We start from the raw sequence: 25,800 nt of genomic DNA, 5'->3' as shown, positions 1-25,800 counted from the left end.
ATGGACTCTGGGCGAAGTGCCACAGCCCCTCTTTGGATTAGCGGGAAAAATCGTTTCTCTTGTGTAACGAAGGTTGGTTTCCCGTAAAGGATTTGTATTGCGGGGACAATGTGGCCCTGACAGTACAAAGTTTCCAGGCAACACTTTTTGTCGAGTTTTTTTGTAAAGAACAGCGTGTCATCTTTTCTGTGCGAAGTGATTGACAAAGAACTGAAACACGGAGCAGAATTGCATCATTTTATTCAGCTACAACTGACCAGTGTTCTCTACCAAAAGGAGGATTCAGAGCTGTGTTCGTCAACCACCAAAGAATACACACAATACTATCAGGTTTACGTGTTATTCCATTGATTAGGATCACTCGTGCATTTTTAGTTAGCTATTCAGCTGTATTTGTCTGGGCGTCTAAGCGCTTCATTTTATTATGCAGAATCAGCAGCCGGCTCCTCTCCTTCGTTGGTTGCGACGGTCTTCCTCTCATCTGGACACAAATCTGAAAAGAAACCACCAAACAATGATGCCTGACACTTTAAGTCACATGACGGATGATACAAAGGTAAAATGGCAGGCGCACCTGAGTCCAGAAAGTAGTATTCTGTGGGAAAATTAAGACACGCGGCCTGTTTCTTGAAGGTCTCCAACTCGGATGGCTCCAGTTTTCCAGTTCGAGCTTGAAAAAGTAGGAGATAAACAACTTGAGTGGTGAGCGCACCGATAGAAAGGTAATTAACAGAACTAAAAAGTTGACATTTTGCAACAGGTATAGTCCATTCTAATGTTTGATTTTCATATTGATACTATCATGGTGCATGATTCAGTATGCATACATAACCATCCCCATCTGCGTACATAAATGATTAAAATTCAAAAGTCCATTTTCATTGACATTTCACTGAAAATCCTACTGGGTCTCATATAGGTAGTATTCACATGACGTCAGAGAAGCTCACCAATTGACCGGATGAGAATTTTCAGGGTCTAACAAGCATTTTTGAGCAAACGTAAATGCCGAGGAGAGTATATATTTCCATGACATTACTTTCATTGACTAACAACTTCACAATGGTACACACATGCAGCAATTTAGGGCGAAATTAAAGGAAGCTTCTTGTCAGACAGAGTGTGAATGTACAAAGGAGCTGACTGGCTGCAGAAGAAACACATGGATTACAAGGAGCAATAGGTGTACTTGGTCAGTTGGGAATCTTTCCAACGTGTTCTGACAATTTTGTTGAAGGTAAGCGACCCTCCTTTAATTTCTTACGTTTCCTCTGGCCAAACATCGGAAATGTAGTCAAACCGTATGAAAATAAAGATTAATCCACAATATTGTTGTTATCTACATGAGATTGCATGTTTTTAGTCGACTTCTAGCTAGCAAAAGATCACAAGATCAAGTCAACCCGTGACATCAGTGAATACCATCAATAAGCGACATGTTCTCTCGGGTTCATATGTTAGCGTTCATGCGAAGTACGGGACGACACAATTCAAGAAACACATACTAAAGAGGAAAAGGTATCGGCCTTTAGATTTGCCATCCGGAAGGAGGGTGGTGTCCTCAGACAGGAGGCAGTCGGAGCAGGTGGAATAATATTTGCCCTCATGATACGATGTGTGGTTGTTGATGTTGACTGTGCGGACATGAAAGAAAAAAAAATCCCACATCAGCTTAAAGTTTAGAGAATAAAACAATTGAAGCGGTTTCACAAAGACGTCTACCATTAGACATGTGATATGGGATGTAATACCTCTGTTTTTAGGGGCTTTTGGAAAAAGTAACATAGTAGTATAGTAGATATTAAAAGTCTACACTGCCCCTTTTAAAATGGAGGTAAAAATGCGACCAAGATCAATCATTTAAAAGATTTCTGTTCAGAACGAATACATCCCATTAACAGTCATATTGAATGAGACTCGCTGTTAAAAGCACCTTTGAGCAATCCTATGTTAGTGAATTTTTTCAAATGAAAGGTGATAGGTGTCAAACTCCAGTCCTTGAGGGTGGGCATCCCGCATTGTTTTTCGATATTTCACAAACACCAGATTCAAATCACGGGGGTGGTTCTTAAGCTCCCGCAGAGCCTGCTTTTGAGCGAATCATTCGAATCTGGTATGTTGGGAAGAGAAACATCGAAAACACCCCCTCGGGGCCTGGGAGTTGACATCTGTGATTTATTCACTTCAAACACATTATGATTTGGTTCACTTTGAAACTGACAATGAAATTACAGATTTTGGGGGGTAAACAATCCTTTTCTCAATCATTTGCCCTTTTGGATCTCAGGTATGCAGAGTATGCAAGCTAGTATTGTTTTGCTGCCATCTCATGGCTTCTTAGTGCCAGGTAACCGTGTTGAAGTGAGTTGAAGAGCCACATAGTGTTTTTGCACCATCTTGTGGTCGCAATCGGTAAACTTTTTTTCATGGTGGGCCTAATTGGCGTTCATTTTAAAAGGTCAAAAACTCACCACTCATGTGCAAATAGCTTAAAATAATCTAAACTTTTGTGGTTGTAACACCACATAAATTAGAGCATTCTTGCATTCAAGTAAAGATGAGCTGATGCATACAAGTGGCATGACTGGTCATCCCGGAGACGGTGACATCAGCTGACCCCTGGAGACATTTGTTGTCGTTCCTGTATTTTCACAGGGCAAAAAGGAATATGAGTTAAAGACAAGCGATCGGTTCGGATGCAAAAGCTCCAGCGAGTACGGCGTCCTTACAGACGGTCGGCCCAGTAGAGGGAGATGGTCCCGCTCTGGCTGGATGGCGACAATTCAATCCATGAGCTGTTTGCAGCAACCAGGTCGCTCTTCAGACCCGGCTTGTCCCATGATCCCACATGGAGTACCCATTTCCCAAAGACCTGAAACAGGAAACATTTGGGCCTACTGGTTCTTTTCCATTCCACAAAAAAACATTCTCTAGTGTCAAGGAGGTTGAAAAATTTGAAACATACTCATCAATTGGGAAAATGAGAAGTAGAGGGTGACACAAATGTCGATTTTTACTCCCGTCCTATTCTGTCCCATAGTAAAAAGGAAAAAACAAATCCTGTCCCGTCTCTGAAAATGACTTCCATCCTGCCCTGCTCCCGTTCAAAATGACTCCCATGTTGGAGGTCAGATATATTAAAAATATTAAATAACAAAATCTGTTGGTGTTTAGGTTTGTGTTAAGGTTTTCTGGTCCTTTCTGTTCTGGGTTTTTGTTGGGATTTCATTTGTCTTTGCACATTGTGAGGCGTTTGGTCTTTTGGTCATGTTTCTGTTCCTCTTGTGTCAGTGTGTCGTCTGTGTCATTGTATCCACTTGTCCTTGTTAACCTGCGTCCCATTTGTTGGCCAATCAGCTCCCTTTTCCAGTTGTTTCTTGTCCAGATGTTACATGTTGTCTAATTAGTTTTGAGTGTATTTAGTTTCCAGTCGCCGTTCAGTTCTTGTTGGGTCATCGTCTAACTGTTGCTGTCCAAGTGCTCTAGTTTTTTCGGTTCCTCGTTGTACTCGTGAGTTAAACTCCTGTTTTCCTTTGAGTCTAGTTGTAAGTTTATTTCCGAATTTTTGTTTGTTACTTTGTCTACAGGTTTCAACCTTGGTTTTTGGTCTTCTTCATTTTAAATTGTTATTTTTTTGTGTACGCCTTGCGTCCGGTCTCCCTGCATCTGGACCCAAACCATCCCCACCATGCCAGGACATAACATAAAAAAACAAAACAAACAAACAAATGTGCCTAAAGATTTTTCTTCTTCCAACTGAATGATTCCACTCTTGTCTGCCGTCGGATTCTCTAAAAAATGTCAGCCTCTATTGAAAACGCAGGTATAATGATCAAATTACAGTGGAGCCATCGAATGTAAACATACCTAATTAAATACAATTTGCAATTCCGCCATAATTTTCGGGAAGAAAGCTGCCAAAACACAACCTTGAAAAATAACTCTATGCCTTTATGTTGCTTTTTCTGTGGCTTTTTGCTTCTTGCGCCTGCTTCATTTGAAGGGTGAGCAGTTTCACTTTCTTTTAGTTCTTGTTTATTCGGCAGTGATTAATTTCTTTGGATGCTTGCCGAGCAACCAAATGGGTCAAAAATGTACTTGAAAAGGTCACAATTAATCAAGATTTAAGAATTGTGTTTGACTTTCCACTTGATTTCTTCATTGATCATTAAAGCCTGTGCACAGTTTTACTTTTAACAGCAAACAGAATGACAACACAATGAGTTTACCATTCATTAGGATCCAGTTCAAAGAGTTTTTAAATATGATTTTTATTTTTACATATATTTGAAAATAACAATTATGATTGAGTATCTCTGTGATTGGTTATTATTTCTTGACCCAAGACCGCATGGTTGAAATGAAGACAAATACCCTAAGACCGCACCAAAAGAGAAATCCTTTATCATAATAACAAACAAAGACCGCATACAGTAAAAAACGACATGACACATTATTGAGGTTTGGAGCACACTCAAACTCACAGGGCTGTGGTTGTCCAGCTGCAGAGGTTTAACCAGCTCCTTGCAGTCAGGTTCGGATGCAGCGCAGAGGGAGGTGAAGGCGAGCAAAACGGCCAGCAAGCGGGCAGACATGGCTCCAGACGTAAGACCGCTGCAGAGTGCGTGGATGTTCTGGAGGCTGCCTGCGGGTTGTCTCTTCGTGATGTGTTGTATAACAGTGGGCTGGAACACACACACACACACGCACACACACACACACACACACACACACACACACACACACTGTGATACAAAGCCCCTCACATGTGATGCCCGTCGCCCGGGGACTCTTGTGTCCTTTTCAACCTTTTATGTAACAGCTAACGGACAGAGTATGAATAGGGTGGCTGCCATTATATGTGTTGTGAAACAGTAGGCCTTCCTAGAACCCCAGGGGTCCAAGGCTAGAAACCATGCCCCCCCCCAAAAAAAACAACAACAACAAGAACACAAAGTGATGCATTAAAACACATGGGGAAGGATACAATTGTGAACTTAAATGCATAATTCATTACGTCAGTGTTAAGACGCAGATTGCTCCCTACTGAAGCACCGGTATGCAAGACTCCGTCAAGCAGATTCAGCACAAGCACCATTTGCATATAAATCTTCAGTTGACTTTTGAGCGCTGCATTGTTGTGTTATTTTAAATGACTGAAATGCCTGTAGTTTAGGTTTGGCTGTACGCATTGTATTTTGAGGAAAATGTATTATGTTTTTATAAGTTTAATATTTTTTTTGTTAATATCTAGCATAGGTATCCTTAAATCAAACATTTTTGATGGTTGCACACAAGCAACAAAAGAGCGCACATTTCTTTTGTTAGTACCTTACAACGGTAATTTTTAATCAAAGAAAATGAGAATGAGCCAATGACTTTTCCAGCAAAGGAAATTTTTAGACCTTGTTAGACCATTAATCATTCCTGGTAATTTCTTGTCAAAGTGTTTTATAATTAAGTCAAAGGTTTTTTCCTCTCTATATATTCTGGTCAATAAAAAGTCTATCAACAAAAACACATTTTCAAATGCAAAATATTCCTACTGGAACTTGGAGACAGATACCACTAAAGCAATATCAGAACACAAGTGACTCTGCATTCTATATTTTCCTCTTTTTAGGTTGGTATACTGTATCCTTACCATTTGTTTTTTGTTGTTTTTCGCCTTCATTTCACTTCAATGTCGAGGTAGTGTACATACCGAAGGACGAGGTCTGAGAACATCGACCAGTTTCGCGTCATCTCCTTGCTAAAGCAGGAGCAAAATCTTCTTCGTCAATGTAGCCAAGAGACTCCAACTTCCTGTTGAGGAACAATTACCTTAACACGTCAGTGCAGAAGGGAGGAACCAGCTGGAAGTTGGAATAATCACTGGGTGCACAAATGGAGAAGTACCAGCAGCTAGTTGAGGACTGTTGTAGGAATGGGTGGAAAACTAGGTGCATGCCAGTGGAGGTAGGCTGTGGAGGGTGTGCAGTAGATGGATTGTTAATAATGCACAGTCACCAAACAGTGATTAAAAAAAAAAGAAGAAATCTTGCTACTCGATGTTTAATAAAAATCAATTCTGATCTTTGTGTTTGCGTCAGGGGCTAGTGTTAAAATTGAGTTCATCATCATGCCGTGACATTTTTATTGGATGACATAATTCAGACTGCCGAAAGAAAAATGAAAGGGAAAAAAAAGACTTCATGGCCAGCCAGTGTTTGATTTTTCCATGTTCTGCATTACAAAGCAAATATTAGGTTTTGTTAACCTAATCAATATTTGATGTCCAGGTTAGGGCCACCCAATGTAAAGGAGGTGAAGGGGAATAAACTGACAAAGAACAGCTCAAAGAACTTTTTATGATGACAAAAAAAAGAATGAATCAATAATGTTGTGGCGTGGGAATTATGGAGGTCCATTTTGTTTTAGTGCAAACTAAAGAAGCTTGTCTAAGGGTTTCCATTATTTGGAAGCCTCTTAGAGTTGTCTATTAAGAGGATAAATCAAATGTAATGCCAATGTACTTTTTTTTTAACTGCATTATGATTATGTTGCTGTAATCATTCTGCGGTCCATGTTTAATGTCTGTCTATCCCCTTTTACATTACTAATCCCAAAGAAAACATCGAGGACAATCACCCAAGCTTTTGCACTCATTTACCTCATTAAGTCAATCTCACTGTGACTTATGATCATTACTGCTACATCAAAATATACTTACATTCCACTTTTGCAGAGATGTTTTAATAATTTGAGGTAATGTTTTCAAAAGTGCTCTTCCTAGCTCTGGAGAGGAGAAAATAAAGTCATAATTGCCCCCAAACAATTGAATCCAAATGAAAGGATTCCTTTTGGATGTTGAAAACGTTTCACCTTAAATCCATAAAGCTTCATGTTTTGTCAATCAAAACAGAGGAGAACGTTTGCATCATCTCTCATCCTTTCAGAACCGCATGTCATCTCTCTTCTGAACAGGAGAAGAGAGGTAGAAGAGACAGACAGGTAAAAGTCAGAATGAAAAATGCACACTTACTAGCCATATATGGAAACAAGAACACCAACCTCCATTTGACCAACCCTAGCAGACACACCCACCAGAGACCTAAATAGGGGAGCTCATCACAGTGCAGGTTTTTCCAGAATTTCCACCTCGTGGACAATTATTATTCCTGTTACAGAGTTGTCTTAACACACTAATAAAGAATAAATAGAAGTTGATTGAATAGAATGAATAGAATTGAAGATGAGCTCACAGTCCTTTGTCTGATGATTCTGATGAATTTTCTGACATAAAATGCATAACGGCGTCAACGCACTGCTCTCACCAACACGGGTTCATTCTATCAAACGATTCTCCATGGAACCCAGTATTCATAACAATAGCTCCATCTGAAGGTGAGTTATTTACTGGTAAGTTTGATGGTCCAGCTGTGTGCTCCCAAACACACTTTTTTGCATATGCACATAAGCATTTTCTACAGTAAAAGGTTGTAGCTAATAAATGAAATGTTGATATTTATTTGGCCGACTCGGTGCAAAACCTTGCCTCCTCAGCTCCCGAACCGAAACAAAACTAAAAGACATGGATAAGGTTGGTGTGTATTTACTCTCGCACAGGCAGTATGGCGAGGTGTAAGCGAGGTACGAATTGCTCCTGTCATTATAAGTGCACTTCAAGCCATTCTCATCTACATGGGCGAGGCCAGTGAGAGAGCGCAGAATAAGCAAGGAATGCTCAGAAATGCACCGATGAAGGAAAAGGAGTTTTTAGGGTGAAAAATTGACATTGGAGCATGGTAAAAAGCTCCAATAAGTTGTTACGCCCCCTTTAAATGTGGAGTTCTGGCTTTAGAGTTTGTCGAGCACTGAGACAAAAGTCACTTTGCTGTTTCTGATTACTGAGGCTCTGATCATGAGTTCTCATCATGGCCAAGTGTCACCACGACATCTCATCATGTTTATTCACTTTTGTTTGAGTTGGCCATCACAGTACCTTCTGCCTTCTCTGTCTGATCTAAGCTTGCATTTATCGTTTTTTTTTGCAGGTGTGGGCAGTAAGGAAATACGAGTACTCAAGTACGTTTCTCTCTCTCTCTCTCTCTCTCTCTCTCTCTCTCTCTCTCTCTCTCTCTCTTTAATGCCATATAAATGTGTCTCTTTTTGACTTGTATTGACAGTTTAGTTTCTCTGCTCTCAGGCTCATGCCCAGTTGCAGTAAACACCTCACCATGTTCGTTTACTGTTGTGTAGGTCTGCTGACTCTGTCCTATGTGACAGCTGCGTCTGATTTGAGCTGTGAAGAGCTTGTCACGCCTCTGGATGATCGGAACCTGGTACGTTGTATTCAAAGATCTGCTTGGAATTGCTTCAAAAAGACAGCGCCATAATAGCTACACAGTAAATGTAAAGGATATTATACAGATTATGAATAATATTGCTTTTTGCTGAAATGCTGTTGTAACATGATGTCTCTGAAATCCACAAATAATATTTTGGAGAAAAGCCAACAATTGGCCAGCCCACAAGCGCTCCTCAAGACTTTGTTCCTGTCTTTTGGACCTCTGTATATGTCTCAATAGATTTCTGGAAAATGGATATTTTATGTTGGAACATCAGACAATCGGGATTTCTTGGAAGAACTTGAAACCATAACTAGCTCCTGGATTGAACTCTTATCTGTACCCGGGAGTGATAACTTCACAATGACCTGGAGAGACAAAATGTAAGTCCTTGTTTCACTCTCATTTTTTTCTTAAAAAAAAACAAACCAAACACTAATGAGTTCCCGTTCCTCGAACAGAGAAGGAAAATGCTCTTTTGACAACGTTACTTCCGTTTTTACAAACAGCTCTGCGAAAGTAAAGTGTAAGTACTGCGTATTCATACATCTTCTTTTCACACATCCATTGTTTCCAGTCCCGCTTAATGAGTGTTTATGTGACAGTGAGTGTGAGTGATTTTCACTTTCCATCCCACCTGTGACTGACGGGAACGTCAGCGCCAGGTTCTCATTCTTGAACAGGTGTAAGAGAGAAATTAAACGGATGGATTTATGGGATGACAGACGAATGGATTAATGAACTGAGAAACACAACCACGTATTGTTCTATTATTTTGATAGCTCAATACAGAACCCCTGAGGAAGAACATGCTGAGACATATTTGAAGACATGTCCTGACTGCCTGCTTTTGATTGACACAATGGTATTGAAGATCCCCAATTCCAAACCCCTAAAAGGCCGATTCTTTGCACTCCTGAGTGAGTCTCCGTGTGCCTCTAACTATTAAACCACACTCCATGAGGCGATCCAGCATCCTAAACCGGTCTGCATTGTGTGCTATAGCTAAATCGGGACGTCTGGATGATTCTCACCTGGAAGTTTTCAAGAAACAGGCTGCATGCCTCAAATTCACACGAGATTTGCACTTTGGAAATAGCACTGGTAAGAACCACGCTTCCCATTCTGATTTCTGATGCTGAGGTCTGACTCATAAGGCCTCTTTCTTTCAGATCTGTGTCCAGAAGATGATCAATAAATGGGAGGAATACTTTTCAGGGACACAGAGCCCATGACGGACAGTCACAATCACATCTCATCTTTCTTCAGACTGAATTCACGATGTCCACTGCCAAAGATAAATTGTCTTTTCAGATACTCCCACTTGCAGCTGATACTCATCTGTTCTGTGCTGTTTCATGGTTGTAACATGGATACAGGGTTAATCATTCTACCTGTATACAAATCAAATAAATGAGATTTGTTCAACTGGATTTTAACCGGCTGGTCATAAATAGCAGACATCGGATAATTGTGAAAGAAATGTACGTTTTGTACAAAGACATCGGTCCTTGTTTGCACTCTTTGTGTGAGTGTGGAATGTTTTGTTGGGGGTCGCGGATGCATAGTGTGCTCATTCCGGGAATTGACCATTTGCACCAATTGCCTCACAAGCTTGAGTTTCACACATAATACACAAGAGCTACAGAGCAGACATGGAAAACGTATTTTGTTACTGTAGCTCACTGGAGTGGGGAAAGAAAGTCAGAGAGGAGAAAGAATGACAGCTGTTTGTAGCACTTGTTATGCTACAATATGAAATATGATGTTGGTATAGAATTATAACTTAGGCTAGTGCAGAAGATCTTGGCTTGGCTAGGAGGAAAGTGAGGTGCTCAATGATGAAAACGAAAAAAAACGAAACAAAGTTTGTGTGAAACTAAATCAAACGCTGGACCTTCTTATACAACACCATCGGCAAAGTGCCATTGCACAGTCATTTCATTTGCCATTTGCCACGATCATGAGTTCACTGAACTTACCTACTCAATAAATACTGTACAACCTACCATCGTCACTATAATTATTTAGCTCACAATATTGATCTAGTAATAAGATAATGTCTCGCCTAAACACCTAATCTATTCCTCTTAGGCAATATTAATGCCCCAGTGACTTAAAAAAAATACTAAACGCCGCAGCAGGCAAAAAAAAAAAAAAAAAAAAAACAAGATTTTTTTTTACATGCGCTCTCTCTCTCTCTCTCTCTCGCTCTCTCTCTCTCTCTCTCTCTCTCTCTCTCTCTCGCTCTCTCTCTCTTACTCACTCTCTGACCTTATAAATGTTTCTTTTTTTTCCCCAAAAGCCATTCTCAGTATTGTATCACACTGTCAGACATCATGTTTGTTCATTTTTGTTTAGGTCTGCTGGCTCTCTCCTCTCTGACTGCATCTTCTGATCCAAGCTGCGATGATCTTGTAGTCCCTCTGCAAGACCGCAACCAGGTTCGCTGCATAAATGCATTATTATCCGCTTGGCCTTGCTTGACATGAAACAATGCTAATGTTTATGCACACATTACATACAGTACATGTGTAGGAAAATCTAAAGGCTGTGAACTTAAAACGTGCAAACAATACTTCTTTTGTTTTGTTTTTTTAGTAGGATATGTTATGTTGAATCTGAAATGTGCAAATAAAAATTGTTCCGGGGGAAAAGCAAACATGCAAACTAAGTCCTCTCTAAGACTTTGTTGTCTTTCGTATCCGTGTATGTTTTCTTAGATTCCAGGAAAATGGATATTTTACGTTGGAACTTCAGACAATAAGGATTTCTTGAATGAACTTCAAACAGTTACCAGCTTCTGGATTGAACTCTCACCTGTACCCAACAGCGATAGCTTCACGATAACCTTGAGAGAGAAAATGTAACGTTTTAGTTTCTTTATCATTACTTTTTCTTTTTCTTGAAAAGAAAATGGTCAGCGTTGTGGCTTTTCTTTACCAGAAATGGAAACTGCACTTTTGAAAATGTTACTTCTACTTTTCCCAGTGGCTCTGCAAATGTGCAATGTAAGTAAATTCTGTCTGATAGCAATGGCGTTCATACAGTACTTTTTTTCATGCAGCCATTTTGGTAAGACTTTAACTATTTGGATGCATGTGAGACTGAGTGGCTTTCTGTTTGTATCCGTCGGACCCTCAGTTGAGGGTAAAGTCTGGGAGAGGCTCTCCACTCTTCTGGCTTGATGGATTCAGTTACAGTAGTGAATGGCACCATACTTTTTTTTTCACCAACGTTATCTTACAGCTCACATCAACACTTCTGACGAAATACATGCAGAGACATACCTGAAGACATGTCCTGACTGTCTCCTCTTGATTGACAACTTGACATTGAAGATCCCCAGTTTAAAAACCCTAAAAGGCAGATTTCTATACCTCTTAAGTGAGTATAAACACGTCAGCAAAAGAGGTGACAAATTATCATGTCTTTTTTTTTTCTCAAAAGTTTTTAAATGGTAGCTTGTGATATTAGGAACTTGATTATGTGTGCAACAGCAAAATCGGGAAGACTGGATGACGATCAACTGAAGGCTTTCAAGAAACAAGCCGCTTGCCTCAACTTCACTCAGGAGTTGCACTTTGGAAACAACACTGGTAGGAACAATGCATAGCATGACGTTGACGTCAGCCTTGTAAGGCATCTCTCTCTTTCAGATCCGTGTCCAGAAAAGCACCTCTAAAAATGAGAAAAGATCTTTGACTATGACTGCCCTTCACACAACGTTCAGTCATCAGACACGAGATCTGCGATTGCATTTTTCAGGTCCGACTTGCAGATGGTGTAGTGCATCTTTTTCATTCGCTTTGGTACATTGCTCAGATCAGTAGTGAATTCCTCAAAATGACTCTTTCAACGCTCATATCATTCTGTCACTTGAACGCACGAAATAAAATAAGTGGCTTCTTATTTCTTTGAACAAGTTGTCAGTGCTTTGCAATATACAATTCTCCAATTCTCTGCTGTTTCATATACTATCAGTAGCCTATGTAATGTATTAAGGTAAACTATATTATTATGAGTTTCTGTTGAATTCTCACACTGCACCATAGTCTGTACCTGCAAAATGATGGAGAAAGTTATGATAATATGTGAAGCATATTGAAATCGCTATTACAATTGACAAAAACCAAGAATGGTAGCTTGTAGAAAGACTGTGCTTTGATAACTACAGTGCTGCATGTACAATTTTCCAAAAGGAGACTGTCCCACATTTACATTTCTGCTTTTTTAAAATTAGTTATTTTTTGCACTATGGTGTGCTGTCTTTTTCTCACTGTATCACAATGAGATGGTTTGTCAACAAATTGCTGCAAACAGCAAAAGTGAAACGTAAATCTTTATCGTTCAGTCGCTTTCAATCAATCATCCTCTACTTTCTTATTGGATTTAAAGAGGGTTTTTTTCTATTGATTTGAAACTAGTTTCAGAAACTTGATGTCATTTTCCCCAACTCTTGATACATTATAACACAGGCTGATCAACGTTCACAACATTGCATTGTGTGTTCAAAGCTTTAAAGAACATTTGCACTCACAGAATCATTGGTTCGGACAGTAAATTTATCATGAAATATTTTGAACTTTTTCTTTGGATCAGCCACTAACAAAATGCACATTTTGTGCACATCGCCATTAAATACTGCAATTACAAAAATAAGCTCATATAATGCCAACTCACTGAACAAAGCTGAAATTCATGCATGGATAGAAACCAAAGGGCAACATTGTTTCAATGAAAATAATGATTATAGGAACAACAAAAAAGTCCAGAAAAATATTCCATGCTCTCATCATTTTATGGAAAGGACAAATAAAGATGCTGTCATCATGCCGTTCTCAAGTTTTGCAAATCAGTCATCTGATGTATGAATTATTTCAGTCACGAGACATGTGCACTTCAAATTTGATTAACAATTACTCTTTGCAACTCCGATCCGAAGCAGTCTTGCAAATTTCTGATCCTAAACTACAGAACAACAAAAGCCAAAGTTTCAATTATAGTGAATCAGATCTTATATAACATTTCCCGCACAGCTACATTGAACCGAAAGGTGTTTTGTTAAGCCATTTCTGATTGAACACAGTCATCTATTGTCACTATATTTATTCATCCAACAATATTGAACTAATCAACAACTCTAATATATATCACATTATCAAAGCCACGGTGGCTTGAAAATCGGCTGAACACCATATGAATTGAAAAAAAAAAAAAATGGAATCTTAAACATGTTGTTTTGGGTCAGTTAAATACACACATGTTCCCTAAACTGCAGAAGCCCCCATTCAATACAACGATCACCAAAACACCGTCAATGATCACAGACAAGAAGTCGTCAATCTCAGGTCCTAAGTCCTGGCTTACATAACATTCTATCTCTCTCTCTCTCTCTCTCTCTCTCTCTCTCTCTCTCTCTCTCTCTCTCGCATGCTCTCTCTCACTCTGAGCATATAAATACTTATTTTTTTCCCTATCAATCGGCATTTCTTCTCCCTATATCGTGCCAAGCTGTCAGACATCTCATCATGTTTGTTTATGTTTCTTTGGGTTTGCTGGCACTCTCCTCTCTGACTGCTTCGTCTGATCTCAGCTGTGAGGAGCTTGTAATACCTCTGGATGACCGCAACCAGGTATGCTGTGTTAGAAGCGTTACCTGCTTGGGATTACTTGAAAGTAATAACAGAGAGAAAAGAGGCTATGAACTTAAAACGTGTAATCATCATTGATCTGTGTGTGTGCGTGTGTGTGTGTGTGTGTTTGGGGGGGGTTGAAATATTCTTTCAGTATGATGACAAGCAAAACAGTTTCTCCTACCAAATGTTGTTGTCGTCTTTTGGATCTGTGTGCATGTCTCCTTAGATTTCTGGAAAATGGATCTATTTTGCTGGAACAGCAGACACCAATGAGTATTTGACTGAACTCAAAACAATTACCAGCTCCTGGGTGCACCTTTCACCCGTGCCTAAAAGTGATAACTTCACATTGACGTGGAGAAACAAAATGTAATGCTCATTCTTTTTGATCAACGCAAATGGATTCTTTGTGATTAGCACAAATTCCAAAGCATCTAACACCTTCATTTTTCTTTACCAGACTGGGAGAATGCACTTTTGAAAATATTACTTCTACTTTTCCAAGCAGCTCCGCAAATATACAATGTAAGTTCATTCATACAGCTCGTTCACCACCAGCCATGGTGGATCAAAGTCCCAATTAATGACCATTAATGCGAAAGTGTGAGAATTTTTGGGATTTGTTTTGACGTTTCTGACGCAAAAGTCTGAGACAGGCTGTATAGAAGGATGCGTTCATTTCCTGCAGGAAATGTTTTTTTCATGTTCCTATCGTGTAGCTCAGTTCAGCACATCTGATGAAATCCATGCTGACACATACCTAAAGACATGTCCTGACTGCCTCCTCTTGATCAACAACGTCACATTGAAGATGCCTAATTCCGGAGGCAGATACCTATACCTCTTCAGTGAGTCTCTCCCATTTACTTACACCAACGCTCCAAATATAATGCACCTTTTTGACATCATAAATGTGTATGTACACCACAGCCAAATCAGGAAAACTCGCTGAAACTCAACTTGAGGTTTTCACAAAACAAGCCGCTTGCCTCAACTTCACTCAAGAGTTGCACTTTGGAAACAGCGCCGGTAACAACTCGGCTTTGCATTCTGTCTGGCTAAAGTCGATATCCGACTCAAGGCTTCTGTCTCTTTCAGATCTGTGTCCAGAGGTGAACGTCTAATGTGAAGAAAAGATCTTTGAAATGGAGACTGTGTGATGACAGACACCACCTTCACATCACATTTGCTGTCAGACATCAAAATATGTCGCTTGATTCGCCATCCAACTTGCAGACGATATTCATATGTAATCGGTTTTGCAGTACTGTCCAATATCGATCCAAGACCGGCAAGAAGTGATGCGTGATTTTATTTATTTATTTTTTTGCATGAAATGTTAAAAGAGACTTGATGAAGTGATGCTATTCAGAACAAGCAACCATGTTTTTTTTTGTTTTTATATGAACAATATATTCCAAACTTGGGTTGCATAAACACAACCTTAAACATGAGAATGTACTAAACCTGAATAAAATAAATACAAAATAAATGAAAGAGCGGCAGTGAAGTCTGAAATTGACTGCATATGAGCGAGGATGAGTATGTGTTATTGTAAATACATTTAAGTAGATACTGTACCATATTTACATGTTCTTAAAATGAATTATTTTTACAGAGGAAAACTGATTTTTTTCAAACTGTGTTACTTAGAAGTTATTTTGAAGTATACAGCAACTATGATGGGCACTCAAGAGTTAATGGTGATGTAAAGTGTGCATGCTGACGCACAGCCTGGGCAGAAACGCTGAAGATTTCAAATGTGTTAACCTCACTCCTCTTTAGCTGTTTCTATTAAGAAGTGTTTATATTGATTTCAGTGAACATCTCTTTCCCTTTGACCAAAAGTTAAAAGTAGCAATTTATTTGAAATACCGTAATTATAGTGAAGGTGAATTTTCAGTCAATTTTGGGTTCTCCATGGAGTCTCCTTAGCATCTGCCTAACTTACTACTTTCAGCCTTGACAGAAGGATGACATGTTAATCGGCCTCAACTATTGAGTGTAGCCAATGATGTGACCAAAAGAAGAAATAATGTAGAAATGTAGAAGAAATAAATTTAACCCCATTATTAACTCGAGCTGACAGTGGATAAATTATGCTCATTTTTGACTGACTCCTGGCTCTGATGTGGGCCCGAGACAACACGTCGCATGATTACCATTCTGTTCAAAGATGAACGTTGTGTACATTCAATTAAATTGCCCCCTGTCGTACAATCTGCATACACCCCCACATCCCTGTCCCCTACCCACACCAACCACTTCCAGTAGGCAACAGTTAGTGTGCTCCTCTTTTCTTGCGTCCTCATTTTTTCTTGCATGCTCCTTTTTTCTTGCATGCTCTTTTTTGTGTTCTTCTCTCCTTTGAGGTATTTTTGTTTTGGGTTTAATCACATTTTTCGTTTAATTTTTGGTTGTGTCGTTTGCACTTCAGGGCCGCCGTGGTATACATTATGTGATCAATAGATGTTTACATAAAACTACATATTTAAAAAGACAGACAATTGCTTTCATCAAGTACTGTATGGTTGACATTACTTTTTTTTAACTTTAATTTATTATTAACTGAGGTACTGCAGCCTCTTCTTGACACAGATCTGGAAGAGAGAGACGACACAGGTTATACTGTAGGTGATATACTGTAGGTGTTGACTCTGTAGTTGCATACTGCTTATATTAAGCAGGCTCACTAGTGAGGTCAAGATGGCGAGAGTCCACATGGCTCCTTGTTCTTGTCTTAAAACCCCTCTAGCTTCTCCTTTACTACTCAAATTACATGTCTTAGTCCACCTCTGCCAAATGTGGTGCTCGACCATTAGGTTAACTGTTAGGTGAGCTCAGATGTTCAGGGGTCCAGCAACCCCGAGGTATGTGTCAGCCCAAGAAGAATGCCTTTGTTCTCTGGTATTTGACGTAGAAGTTACACTGACAAAAAGTACCACAATGTGACTTAAGCAGCATACTGAAGACATTTTTACAAAGTAAATGAAGGCTCAACAGTCACGTCCCAAAATGCACTTCAGGAGCATTGATGAGTCTTCCTGACCTTGCTGCCATACACAAAGACTACCAGTTGTTCAGATGTGACAATGATTACTTGTTTATCGAGGATCTTCTGGATTGATGTTGTTTTATAAGACCGGAGTACTCAACAGGTTGACATTTTTTTTCTTTTCATGGGTTCCAAACGTCATCATGATGGATTCATCAATCCAAAAGCGGCTGTCGGGACAATTCCGTTTTGACATGCCAGCTTAATGCAAAGTTGTCAATGGAGGCTAGCTGCATCAGGAACTGGTGTTTGCTGTACAGTATATTCATTCAAAAAAATCAACATTGTCTGATAGTCCAATGTACGGTAAAATATCCTTCTTCCTGCAACCAATGGACACACCACACGTGGAACAAAAATATTCAAGAAATTGGAGACCTTTTTTGCCCACCATTAAGTCTAAATTTCTAAAACAAACAAATAGAACCCCATTTAGTAGAGGTTTAAGCACTTTTCATCTCGTCACTAGTGCAAGTGCAAGCCGAGAATAAATTCATATGAAACAAATGTGAAAGACAGATGTTAGCAACCGGGACATACCAGGTTCCGGTCATCCGGTGGTATCGGTGAATCTTTGCAGGTCGGCACCATTGCAGAAGTCATAGAAGAGAAAGCCAGCAGACCTAAATAAAAGGGATTGAGTACGACGAGATCTCTCATGACAACCGGACACTGAAGTGAGAGTATGAAGAATGTCCACGAATGTGAGAAAGAAGCCCAATTACCACATATAATGTATGAAAGAGGAGGGGAGGAGGGAGATAAAATAGAGAGAGGGAGAGAGGGAGTGGAATCATTTTGTAAACAAAAACGTGGGACTAAATAAAACTTGAGACTCAATAAAAATGCACCTCTTTGATGTAATGATATTTCATTGGCTTATTTGCTTAGTTCTATTGACTAAAATGTTACTAACATGTGACTAACATCCTCTGTATGCCAAATGACTTCTTATAATTCTGTTGCTTTTTAGAATAACAGTTCCATTCCACCACAACACAAACAAACCAATTGTTTTTATGCATGTTAATTCATACTTGTGACTATGTGGTGACCCAATTACAAGTAGAACCAATCTGTAATCAGTAAAGAGACTATGCATAGACTGACTGCCATATGGTAATTAAAATCAAAAGTATGGTTTAAACTTAAAGGGATCATGTGGTGAGGATAACTCATTTTCTAAGCTTCTCCAGCTTAATGTCATTCCTCACCATTGGTGCACACCAATGTGGTAGAGGTTTTCTGCCACGATAGCCACCTTACAGTCACAGATCCAATTGGCCACCTCAACGATGGAGACATGTAGCACGGTCCATTCGGACTCAATGTCCCTCCCCTTCCCTGGGACACGGACAACGTTCTGTCAGAAGTGGGACTTGAAATTCTTTGGATTCAGCCAAGCATTTACAGCAAATCATCACAACACATTTGGTTCTGCCATATCAGACCGGCATTTTTCCTCACTATCGGAGCCAACACACAATCAAGTGATGATCACTTTCCTGTGCCGCCTCCCTCTTAAAAGGATCGTCCAAAACATAAGGCAGCAAATTCAATGACGTGAATACAGTCGCTCATCGACTCTAATCAAGGGTATCCTGGTGCCAAGTCCACACATGGGCACACTAATGCTTGAACATGGTGTTTGTGTCTATACTACCCACAATGACCTCAGAAGTCCTTTCACAGAACACTGCTCAGTTTCTGATCGAGGAGGTCGTTCCTCACAATCGCACCCTTCCAGGTCCCGCTGAGCTGCTGTTTGGCACATAGGCACAAACATCAGTCAATGACTCATCTCACCCAACCTGAAGGCCAGGGTAAGCTACCCTAGCTGTCATCCACTTGGGTGAACCCAACTTACAGGCACAAAATGGGGGGGGGCGATAAGTTAGCCAAAAGCTGCACTGTTCTGCTCTCAGAACAAGAGTGGAAGTGTCCAATCCCCCAGAAAGAACTGGTACCAGACTCCAAACTGCTTGTGCCGGCAAGTTTGATTCCGTGCCAGAGAGAGTGAAGGATCTGACCGCCAAGGTCCTGCCCAGTGATGAACTACATGTCTACCAACTTCAAAAACATAGTAAACTAAAAAACAAATATCTGTCCATTTCTTTCTCTCTTTCTACTTTCTACTGAATTGCAAGATGAGTCGGGGCTGTGACAGCTGCCCAGCGAGGAGCAACATGGTCCCAAATATGGTCCATTTGTCCCAAAATGAAAATCAAGGTGCGCCTGGCTTTATGGAGTGTGCACGGGCTCCTGTCAATGAAAATAGGGCCCACTATGCTTCCTAAAAAAAAAAAACTGTGGAGTAACCAAATGATTACGAAGCAAAGCGGCTGTAAAGAAAAATTCCAAAGTCAAATGTTTCTTTAGAATGGGGCAGTGAATTCAGATCATGCAGTGATGACCATGGCCTTCTTAATGCTCGCACGGTGATAATTACGGGAGGCATCAAGTCATGTCATCATGCTTAGTAAAATTTACATCCAGCTTTATTGGTGCAGTCGTTTGGAGAATGTAGAGAAAAGGTCAACCTGCATTACATAACGTAAAACATTCTGTACTCTGTTACATTCCATATCAGGTCTCACATGTGCCACTGTGGTCAGTTGGAAATGCGCAGATTCATCAGTAAAACACAAGGCCAAAACAGAAGAGATAAGACATCGACTGAGGGAAGAGAAGCTTTATAACAGCATATTCAAAACCATGAAATACTTCTCTGTATATTTACAAAAACTGAATACAAGAATTAAAAAAAAAGAAGTGAACACATCACAAATGGAGTTCAACGTACTGCCACCAAACAAGGTCCAATTTACAAATGTGTCATCTTGTACTCTCACCTATGGCTTCATACTGTACTTACAAAAGAACCACAAATAAAGTCATCTGTGTGAAATTTTTCACATTGCATCATCATCAGTCCATTCGTCCCGATAGCGATAAGAATTTTCTTTAAATAATACGAATCATAATAGCAAACACACATACAAGACAAGGAGCTACATTTGAGGGCTGTACACTTTGCAGTTAAGAATGCGGAGGGAGGATGTTCACAAGCATGTGGACCTTTTGTAAATGATTAAAAAAAAAAAAAAACATTGGAAACAATCCCACGTTCTGTACCAACCACTCTTTTTGTCCACACTGATGTCATAGTTTGATCGGATGATGTCATAGTTTGATCAGATGATGAGTTGAAGTCTCCAATGCTAAATCTTCTTGCGTTGTAGAACTTTAAATAAATTAGCGCACAAAGTAACTGGCCAACGTGCGTGGTTGCAGCCACTGAGCAACTTGTAGTGAATATTGTTGATTATGCGGCATCAAAGGTCAAGGAACGACCTAGGGGCACATTAAACCAAATAATGACTGGAAAAAAAAGTCAATACTCGATTCCATCCATCTTAAACATTAGTTTTGTCTTTAAGTATTAAAAATGAAAAACACATATTCGGTTGCCGTGGTTCTCAGTACTCAGTGTGAGTATAGGACAAACAAATGTAGAGAAGGCAACATACTGTAAGAATGTGCGCTAAAACAAATAAAGCTCAAAGTGATGCAATTGTAAGGTTTCCTTAAATCTGTAATAAATATTTGTTAGAAAGTCGTTTGAAAAAAAGTCCATGGTGACAACCAGTTACAGAATACTTAACCATCTGGATTGTCTAAACCTCAAAATAAATAAGATGTTAGCCATCTTGTCTGTCGGGGCATGAAAGGTCCACGCTCAAACATAATCAACTTTTCCTCCACGTGTTTGAATTGTTCCTTTGTACAGTCGCATAGTTGCAGAAGAGGAATGGATGTGTGGCCAAGTGGATATTTGGAACAGGACAAAAGTTAGATGGGGCAAACATTGGGGAAGATTTGGGGGCAAAGTCCTGGGTCGCTGTCCTGATTGGGGAGGTCATGGGCGAGAAGGAGGAGTCACGGGTCGACGTGACTTCAGATGCGATCCTTTGCTTTGTGTCAAAGGTTGGCAGCAGGCGAGCTAACAGGCTGCTGGCCTTGTCTTCACACGCTCATGGTCATGTTCGGAGAGTACTGCGCAGAGGCATCAAAGACATCCTGTCAATCCAAGTTTTGTACTCAACGTTTTTGGAACGCGAGCTTTAAAAGTCGGGAATTATTGTGCGCTTTACACAGTCAGTTCACTGCTAAAAAATTCTCAAGGCCCTTTCTCAAGGCTCTTCACACCAGGGATCAACGTTCATTAATTGATGATGTCACTGAAGTATTTTTCAGTATTTACAGCAGTACTAAACCTTTTGTATGTCCCGGGCCAGTTTCACAAAAAGATTCAAATTGGCATCGAAATATATATTGAAAGTAGGGTTGAGAATATTTGTCTCACAAAATGACTTTTGGGTTATGATTCAATTCAATACCAATTTTTGATTCAGAACGATTTTTCCTTCCAAATGGTTTGATGGACAACGATTTCTGCTTCAATCCATAGATGTGCAAAGCATCGTCATAATCTACCCCAGTCTGCTTTGCAAGGCAGAATGTCATTCAGTCTTTTTTGGTGTGCGGACCACATTTTTTAAATTTTAAATGTGGTAATTTTTATTTATATAATAGATGTGGGAGCATTTTATATCGATTCCGCATTGCAGTATATGAGATTCTGAAAAGTGCAGCTCACCAATTTGATAAATGTAGTTTTGTAAGAGGTTGGGAGCCCTGCAATGCGCCGGTCAGTCTCATTTCATAGATTAGAGTATTGTTACTTAGATCTGGACATTAGTAGGTGGAGTAGTTAAGGCGCTTTCAAGTTGACTGGTTGATTCAACCTTTACACTATGCACTGAGCAAAAGCTCTGGTAGACACAAGTGTATATTCCAACCTTTATGCACACTTTAACAATGTCAAAAGCAAGGTCAAATCTTCACTGAATTGTACATATATTTTTAAAGTATACTGTATATCTGTATTATCTGTGTCAGCAATTTTTGCATTTTTGTTTTGCACATTATAGTAGAACTCCTCTACAAAGAAATCATATTTGCAGCCAGAAATTTTTCACAATGGGACTTTTCACTACAGAAAATCTATGTAAACATTAAAAACATGTTGGCGAGCTCCACGCGTCAAATGACGTTATTTCAGCAACCACGCCCCTCCAAGCAGAACAGATTTTTCGCAACGTGTATCTTCCGGAATTTCTTTACGAGCGGAAAACACGGCGGACGAACTATTGCTTATGGAAGTTCACCTGGACGAACACCTACATGATTCATCTAAAAATAAAGACCGTGATCAAGATCCTGTAAACAACTCCTGGCGAGCACCACGTTTGGGAGAGATGAGTAGTCTGTTAAAAAAAAAAGCTTGGAAGAATTTAGATCGTTTGAATCTACTAAGATTCTCTACCTCTATTATACAGTAAAGTTGTTTATATGCTGTAGAGTCCATTTACTGCCACCTATTGTATGGCAGAATATCGCCTGACTGCGGGGGAAAGCCGCTCCGAGTATTAAGTGCTACAAAACGGGTGCCGGCGTGTCAAGTATGAACCAAGCTAGACTTTTGCTGCAGGATTTTCTTAGTTATAGTGAATTTCAGTGCAACGCAGAAATAAAAATCATATTGTGCAACGGGGGGATCTTTCGTCGTATGAGGAAGTAATAAAGAGGCTTCAATGGCTGGATTTTTTTCACACCGGGGGAATTTCTTTGCACATGCAAGTTTCGTTGTGGAGGAGTTTGTATTTGACATCCTCATTATCTGATGCAGTTGATAAACTCACACTTTCACTCTGAAAAGGGTTGAGGAAGTTTCCAGTCATCTCTCCATCTTCTCTGGGTGTTCCTGGCTGGTTACTCATACTCAGATTACCAGGAGAGTTCTGAGTAAACACAAGGAGAAAGCTACTACTGAGCACATGCATTGACAAACCTTAGGAGAAAACCGGACGGTTTTATCCTACCTTTGGGAGACTGTCCATATCACCGGATCCTGAGTAAAGTACAGCACATCCGTCATTAGCACATTTCTCTACTAATTATTTGACAAATTAGATCCCTTTGTTCGTGTACCTAATGATCCATTCATGTGATGGGGCTCCATTCCAGCCATTCCCCCTAATGGGCCGTCACCTCCTGCGCCCATGGGGAACTGACGCACATATCACACACACAGTAGGAGGCTCAGACCACGAAGATTACAAATTGACAATCATTCATGATTGCATTCTAATACTGATTTCAAGACCTGAACTCACATTTGGTCGATTGCCGCCTGGGGGGCCTGTGCTGATCATAGTGTACATGTTGTCTCCCGAGTTGGTTGAATCTATTGGGGGAAATTGCGGTGTGACTATAAAATGATGGAATGTAGCACATGTACACATATATACATGCATGCATATCTAACCTGCTGGACTTGGCATGATGGGGGTACCGGGTGGTCCTCCTCCTCCTGGAGGTCCCTGAAAATTGAGCAAGAGGTGCCATAAGAACCATTGTATTATGTCACTATGGATCAATAGTTGACTGAACAAGGATTAGACAAATAATGATTGGATAAGAAGCTGGGTGATTGTAATGGGGAAAAAAAAAAAAACAACAACTTTGTTACTCGGTCCACGCAAAATAATCTGTTGATTTTGGATTAACAGCGCCACTGCTGTTTGCTCTCAGGCGATCAACTATTGAAAATGTTGACAATTATCAGAATTTGCTCCAATTTAGTCAGTGAGATTTTATTTTTATGTTCATTTTATAGAGTAAAAATACTGTACAACAAGTGTAAAGTTGTGTTTCGATATTTATTTTTTAGATGTTGGGATTGGCAGCCTGGTTCAAGGAGACCCAAACCAAACCTGCAGTGTTCCAATTCTACTCTCGATCTATAAAAATCAAATTTGAGATCAACTATAGCCTACATACCACATAACTGCCTGGAGACGCAGATGAATAAGGAGTCTAAAAGACACACAACAAATGTGTTAAGTACAGTAGTAAAAAAACTGAAGCAGTAAAAGGTGAATTTAAAGGCGAGTGTAACACTTACGGAGTTTGAATTTGGAGGATTTGGCCAGGGTCTCCCACCTCCTGGCCCCCTGAATGCACACACAAACACAAACATACTTTAGTCACTGGCATTGCCTCAGATACATTGAGTTTGACATTGAATTGACTGAGTTGGCAAACACACTCTCATTCATAAAAAGAGAGCACACACATGAATGACAAAATATTAGTGAAATAAAAATGAATGCAAATAACACTTATTAATTATTGACTGATTACCGGTATTCATAATTAGGTATAATTAGGCAATAAATACAACGTGAAATGAGAATTGATCGTTATTTTCATTAAGAAAAATTTCCTTTTTTTGTTAGCTTCAATTTAAAACGGGGTCTAGTAGAGCTTGGAACAAGGGCACAAATTCTAAGTTCGCAGTTTGTTTACCATTTAATCAGTGAGTCCCGAATCAACTCAAATGGGTTTCTAATTGCAGTTTTGCCGAAAACGCATGTCACAGTTAAAAAAAATCTAAGATCTAATTTGATGATAGCGGTAAATGGAGTGTTGCTTAGGCCACACCATTTGTTGTCGAAAGCACTTCACCAAGCCTCATTTCACTTGCTTGAAAACATATGCGCTAAAGCATTACAAATGTGTTAATGTAGCCGCATCAACCTATGGAATGCTTTTCCCTTTTAGTTTAAAATTACTCATGTTAATTTCCAGGTTACCCCACCGTACACTGGACAATTAAATCAATTTGAACCATTTCAAATCAAGTTGCTTGCATTGAATAGCTAGCTCTCAGCTAACCTAGGTATTTTCATTTTTTTTTTTCCTTGCTCGGACAGCTTTAGAGAACGACATTGAGTAAACAAAGCTGGTGATATTCTGCCTAGCTAGGTTTTATTGACTAGGTGCTTAACAATTACATGTAATGCTCATTTAAAACAAGCAGTAAAAATAGCTGATATAGTATACTATGAGTACTGTATACCATTTCTTCAAATGGTATACATGCCCCTTGGTGGCGTCATCTGCTGCATTGGCCCGCCCATATTTGGGTGTCCTAGATAACTTTTGAAAACTAAATTTGATCAACTCGGCGTGCTGACTAAAAAGACGAATATTATCTATAATAATTGTATAAGTATACCTTGAAGTTGTATCGTTTTTAACATTGACAAAGAAAAAAAAGCAATGTAAATCAACTTTCAACAACTGTAATTACAGCATTTATACAGGTTATAGCTTAGTCTAAAACAGAAAAAAAAATAGCCAAGTACATCAACATGCCTGAAATTTCCAAACAATGATGAAAATTCTTATTTTATCACTATTACACTTCACATGACAAAACAAAGCCTTTTGCCTGGGATCATCCACGCCCCCCTTGGCATCACCTTGCTGCGCCCCCCCCCCCCCCCCCCCCCCCTCCAGGGGGTCCGCCCCACTATTTGAGAAGCACTGCATTAATTAGACCCCAAAGGGCCAGTTTTGTAATAATACAACGTTACATTTAAGCCTTCAAAAATATGCCCTCCTTTATTCTTTACCTCTTCAAACCACATTTACATCATTAATGGCTCCCATTGTTCTGTTCTGAAATGCTATTGGATGGCAGAATGGGTAAATAGGCCCCGGTAACTGGACATACATTCATTCAACTTGAGATTCTATCGTGGTCCACACGAGCATGTTCTTTTGGATGAGATGAATCAAGAATTAAGTAAGTAAAATGTTTGAAAAAAATGTCTGTCATAATTAATGTGTCTAGATTATTAGT

General features: G+C 39.7%; 5 protein-coding genes across 5 annotated transcripts in view; 3 read left to right on the top strand and 2 right to left on the bottom strand.

The window, feature by feature from the left end:
* Positions 1-223: 223 nt before the first annotated feature.
* LOC148429757 (uncharacterized) lies at positions 224-4,682 on the bottom strand. Its single transcript, XM_088425193.1, has 6 exons — positions 4,485-4,682; positions 2,730-2,872; positions 2,574-2,641; positions 1,506-1,634; positions 575-670; positions 224-493 (listed from the first exon to the last, which is right to left on the bottom strand). Exons 1-6 carry the CDS (start codon positions 4,593-4,595, stop codon positions 423-425), a joined length of 618 nt encoding a protein of 205 aa, XP_088281319.1. The 5' UTR covers positions 4,596-4,682; the 3' UTR covers positions 224-422.
* A 3,476-nt stretch (positions 4,683-8,158) lies between these two features.
* Positions 8,159-9,793, top strand: LOC148429756 (uncharacterized). The gene is made up of 6 exons (XM_088425204.1): positions 8,159-8,324; positions 8,571-8,713; positions 8,792-8,856; positions 9,113-9,250; positions 9,336-9,434; positions 9,503-9,793. Exons 1-6 carry the CDS (start codon positions 8,193-8,195, stop codon positions 9,526-9,528), a joined length of 603 nt encoding a protein of 200 aa, XP_088281330.1. The 5' UTR covers positions 8,159-8,192; the 3' UTR covers positions 9,529-9,793.
* An 822-nt stretch (positions 9,794-10,615) lies between these two features.
* On the top strand, positions 10,616-12,255 carry LOC148429755 (uncharacterized). The gene is made up of 6 exons (XM_088425219.1): positions 10,616-10,774; positions 11,054-11,196; positions 11,277-11,341; positions 11,580-11,717; positions 11,831-11,929; positions 11,990-12,255. The coding sequence occupies exons 1-6, from the start codon at positions 10,670-10,672 to the stop codon at positions 12,013-12,015; spliced, it is 576 nt and encodes a 191-aa protein (XP_088281345.1). The 5' UTR covers positions 10,616-10,669; the 3' UTR covers positions 12,016-12,255.
* Positions 12,256-13,778: 1,523 nt separating this feature from the next.
* LOC148429754 (uncharacterized) lies at positions 13,779-15,505 on the top strand. Its single transcript, XM_088425232.1, has 6 exons — positions 13,779-13,966; positions 14,196-14,338; positions 14,430-14,494; positions 14,689-14,817; positions 14,900-14,998; positions 15,068-15,505. The coding sequence occupies exons 1-6, from the start codon at positions 13,862-13,864 to the stop codon at positions 15,091-15,093; spliced, it is 567 nt and encodes a 188-aa protein (XP_088281358.1). The 5' UTR covers positions 13,779-13,861; the 3' UTR covers positions 15,094-15,505.
* Positions 15,506-19,701: 4,196 nt separating this feature from the next.
* Positions 19,702-25,800, bottom strand: part of LOC148429753 (single-stranded DNA-binding protein 2) — a 56,359-nt gene continuing 50,260 nt past the window's right edge. The window contains exons 10-17 of the mRNA XM_088425179.1: positions 24,055-24,103; positions 23,931-23,966; positions 23,416-23,470; positions 23,264-23,334; positions 23,079-23,157; positions 22,970-22,998; positions 22,790-22,888; positions 19,702-21,080 (exon numbers count right to left, since the gene is read on the bottom strand). Of these exons, the coding sequence (XP_088281305.1) occupies positions 21,051-21,080; positions 22,790-22,888; positions 22,970-22,998; positions 23,079-23,157; positions 23,264-23,334; positions 23,416-23,470; positions 23,931-23,966; positions 24,055-24,103 (448 nt within the window). The 3' untranslated portion in view covers positions 19,702-21,050. The remainder of the gene's footprint in view (positions 21,081-22,789; positions 22,889-22,969; positions 22,999-23,078; positions 23,158-23,263; positions 23,335-23,415; positions 23,471-23,930; positions 23,967-24,054; positions 24,104-25,800) is intronic.

The sequence above is a fragment of the Hippichthys cyanospilos genome, chromosome 1, assembly GCF_059441005.1.
Source record: "Hippichthys cyanospilos isolate Australia breed blue-spotted pipefish chromosome 1, RoL_Hcya_1.0, whole genome shotgun sequence".
In the NCBI taxonomy this organism is placed as follows: Eukaryota; Metazoa; Chordata; class Actinopteri; order Syngnathiformes; family Syngnathidae; genus Hippichthys; species Hippichthys cyanospilos.
The sequence above is the reverse complement of the archived record's forward strand: the minus strand, read 5'-3'. Positions and strand labels throughout refer to the sequence as shown.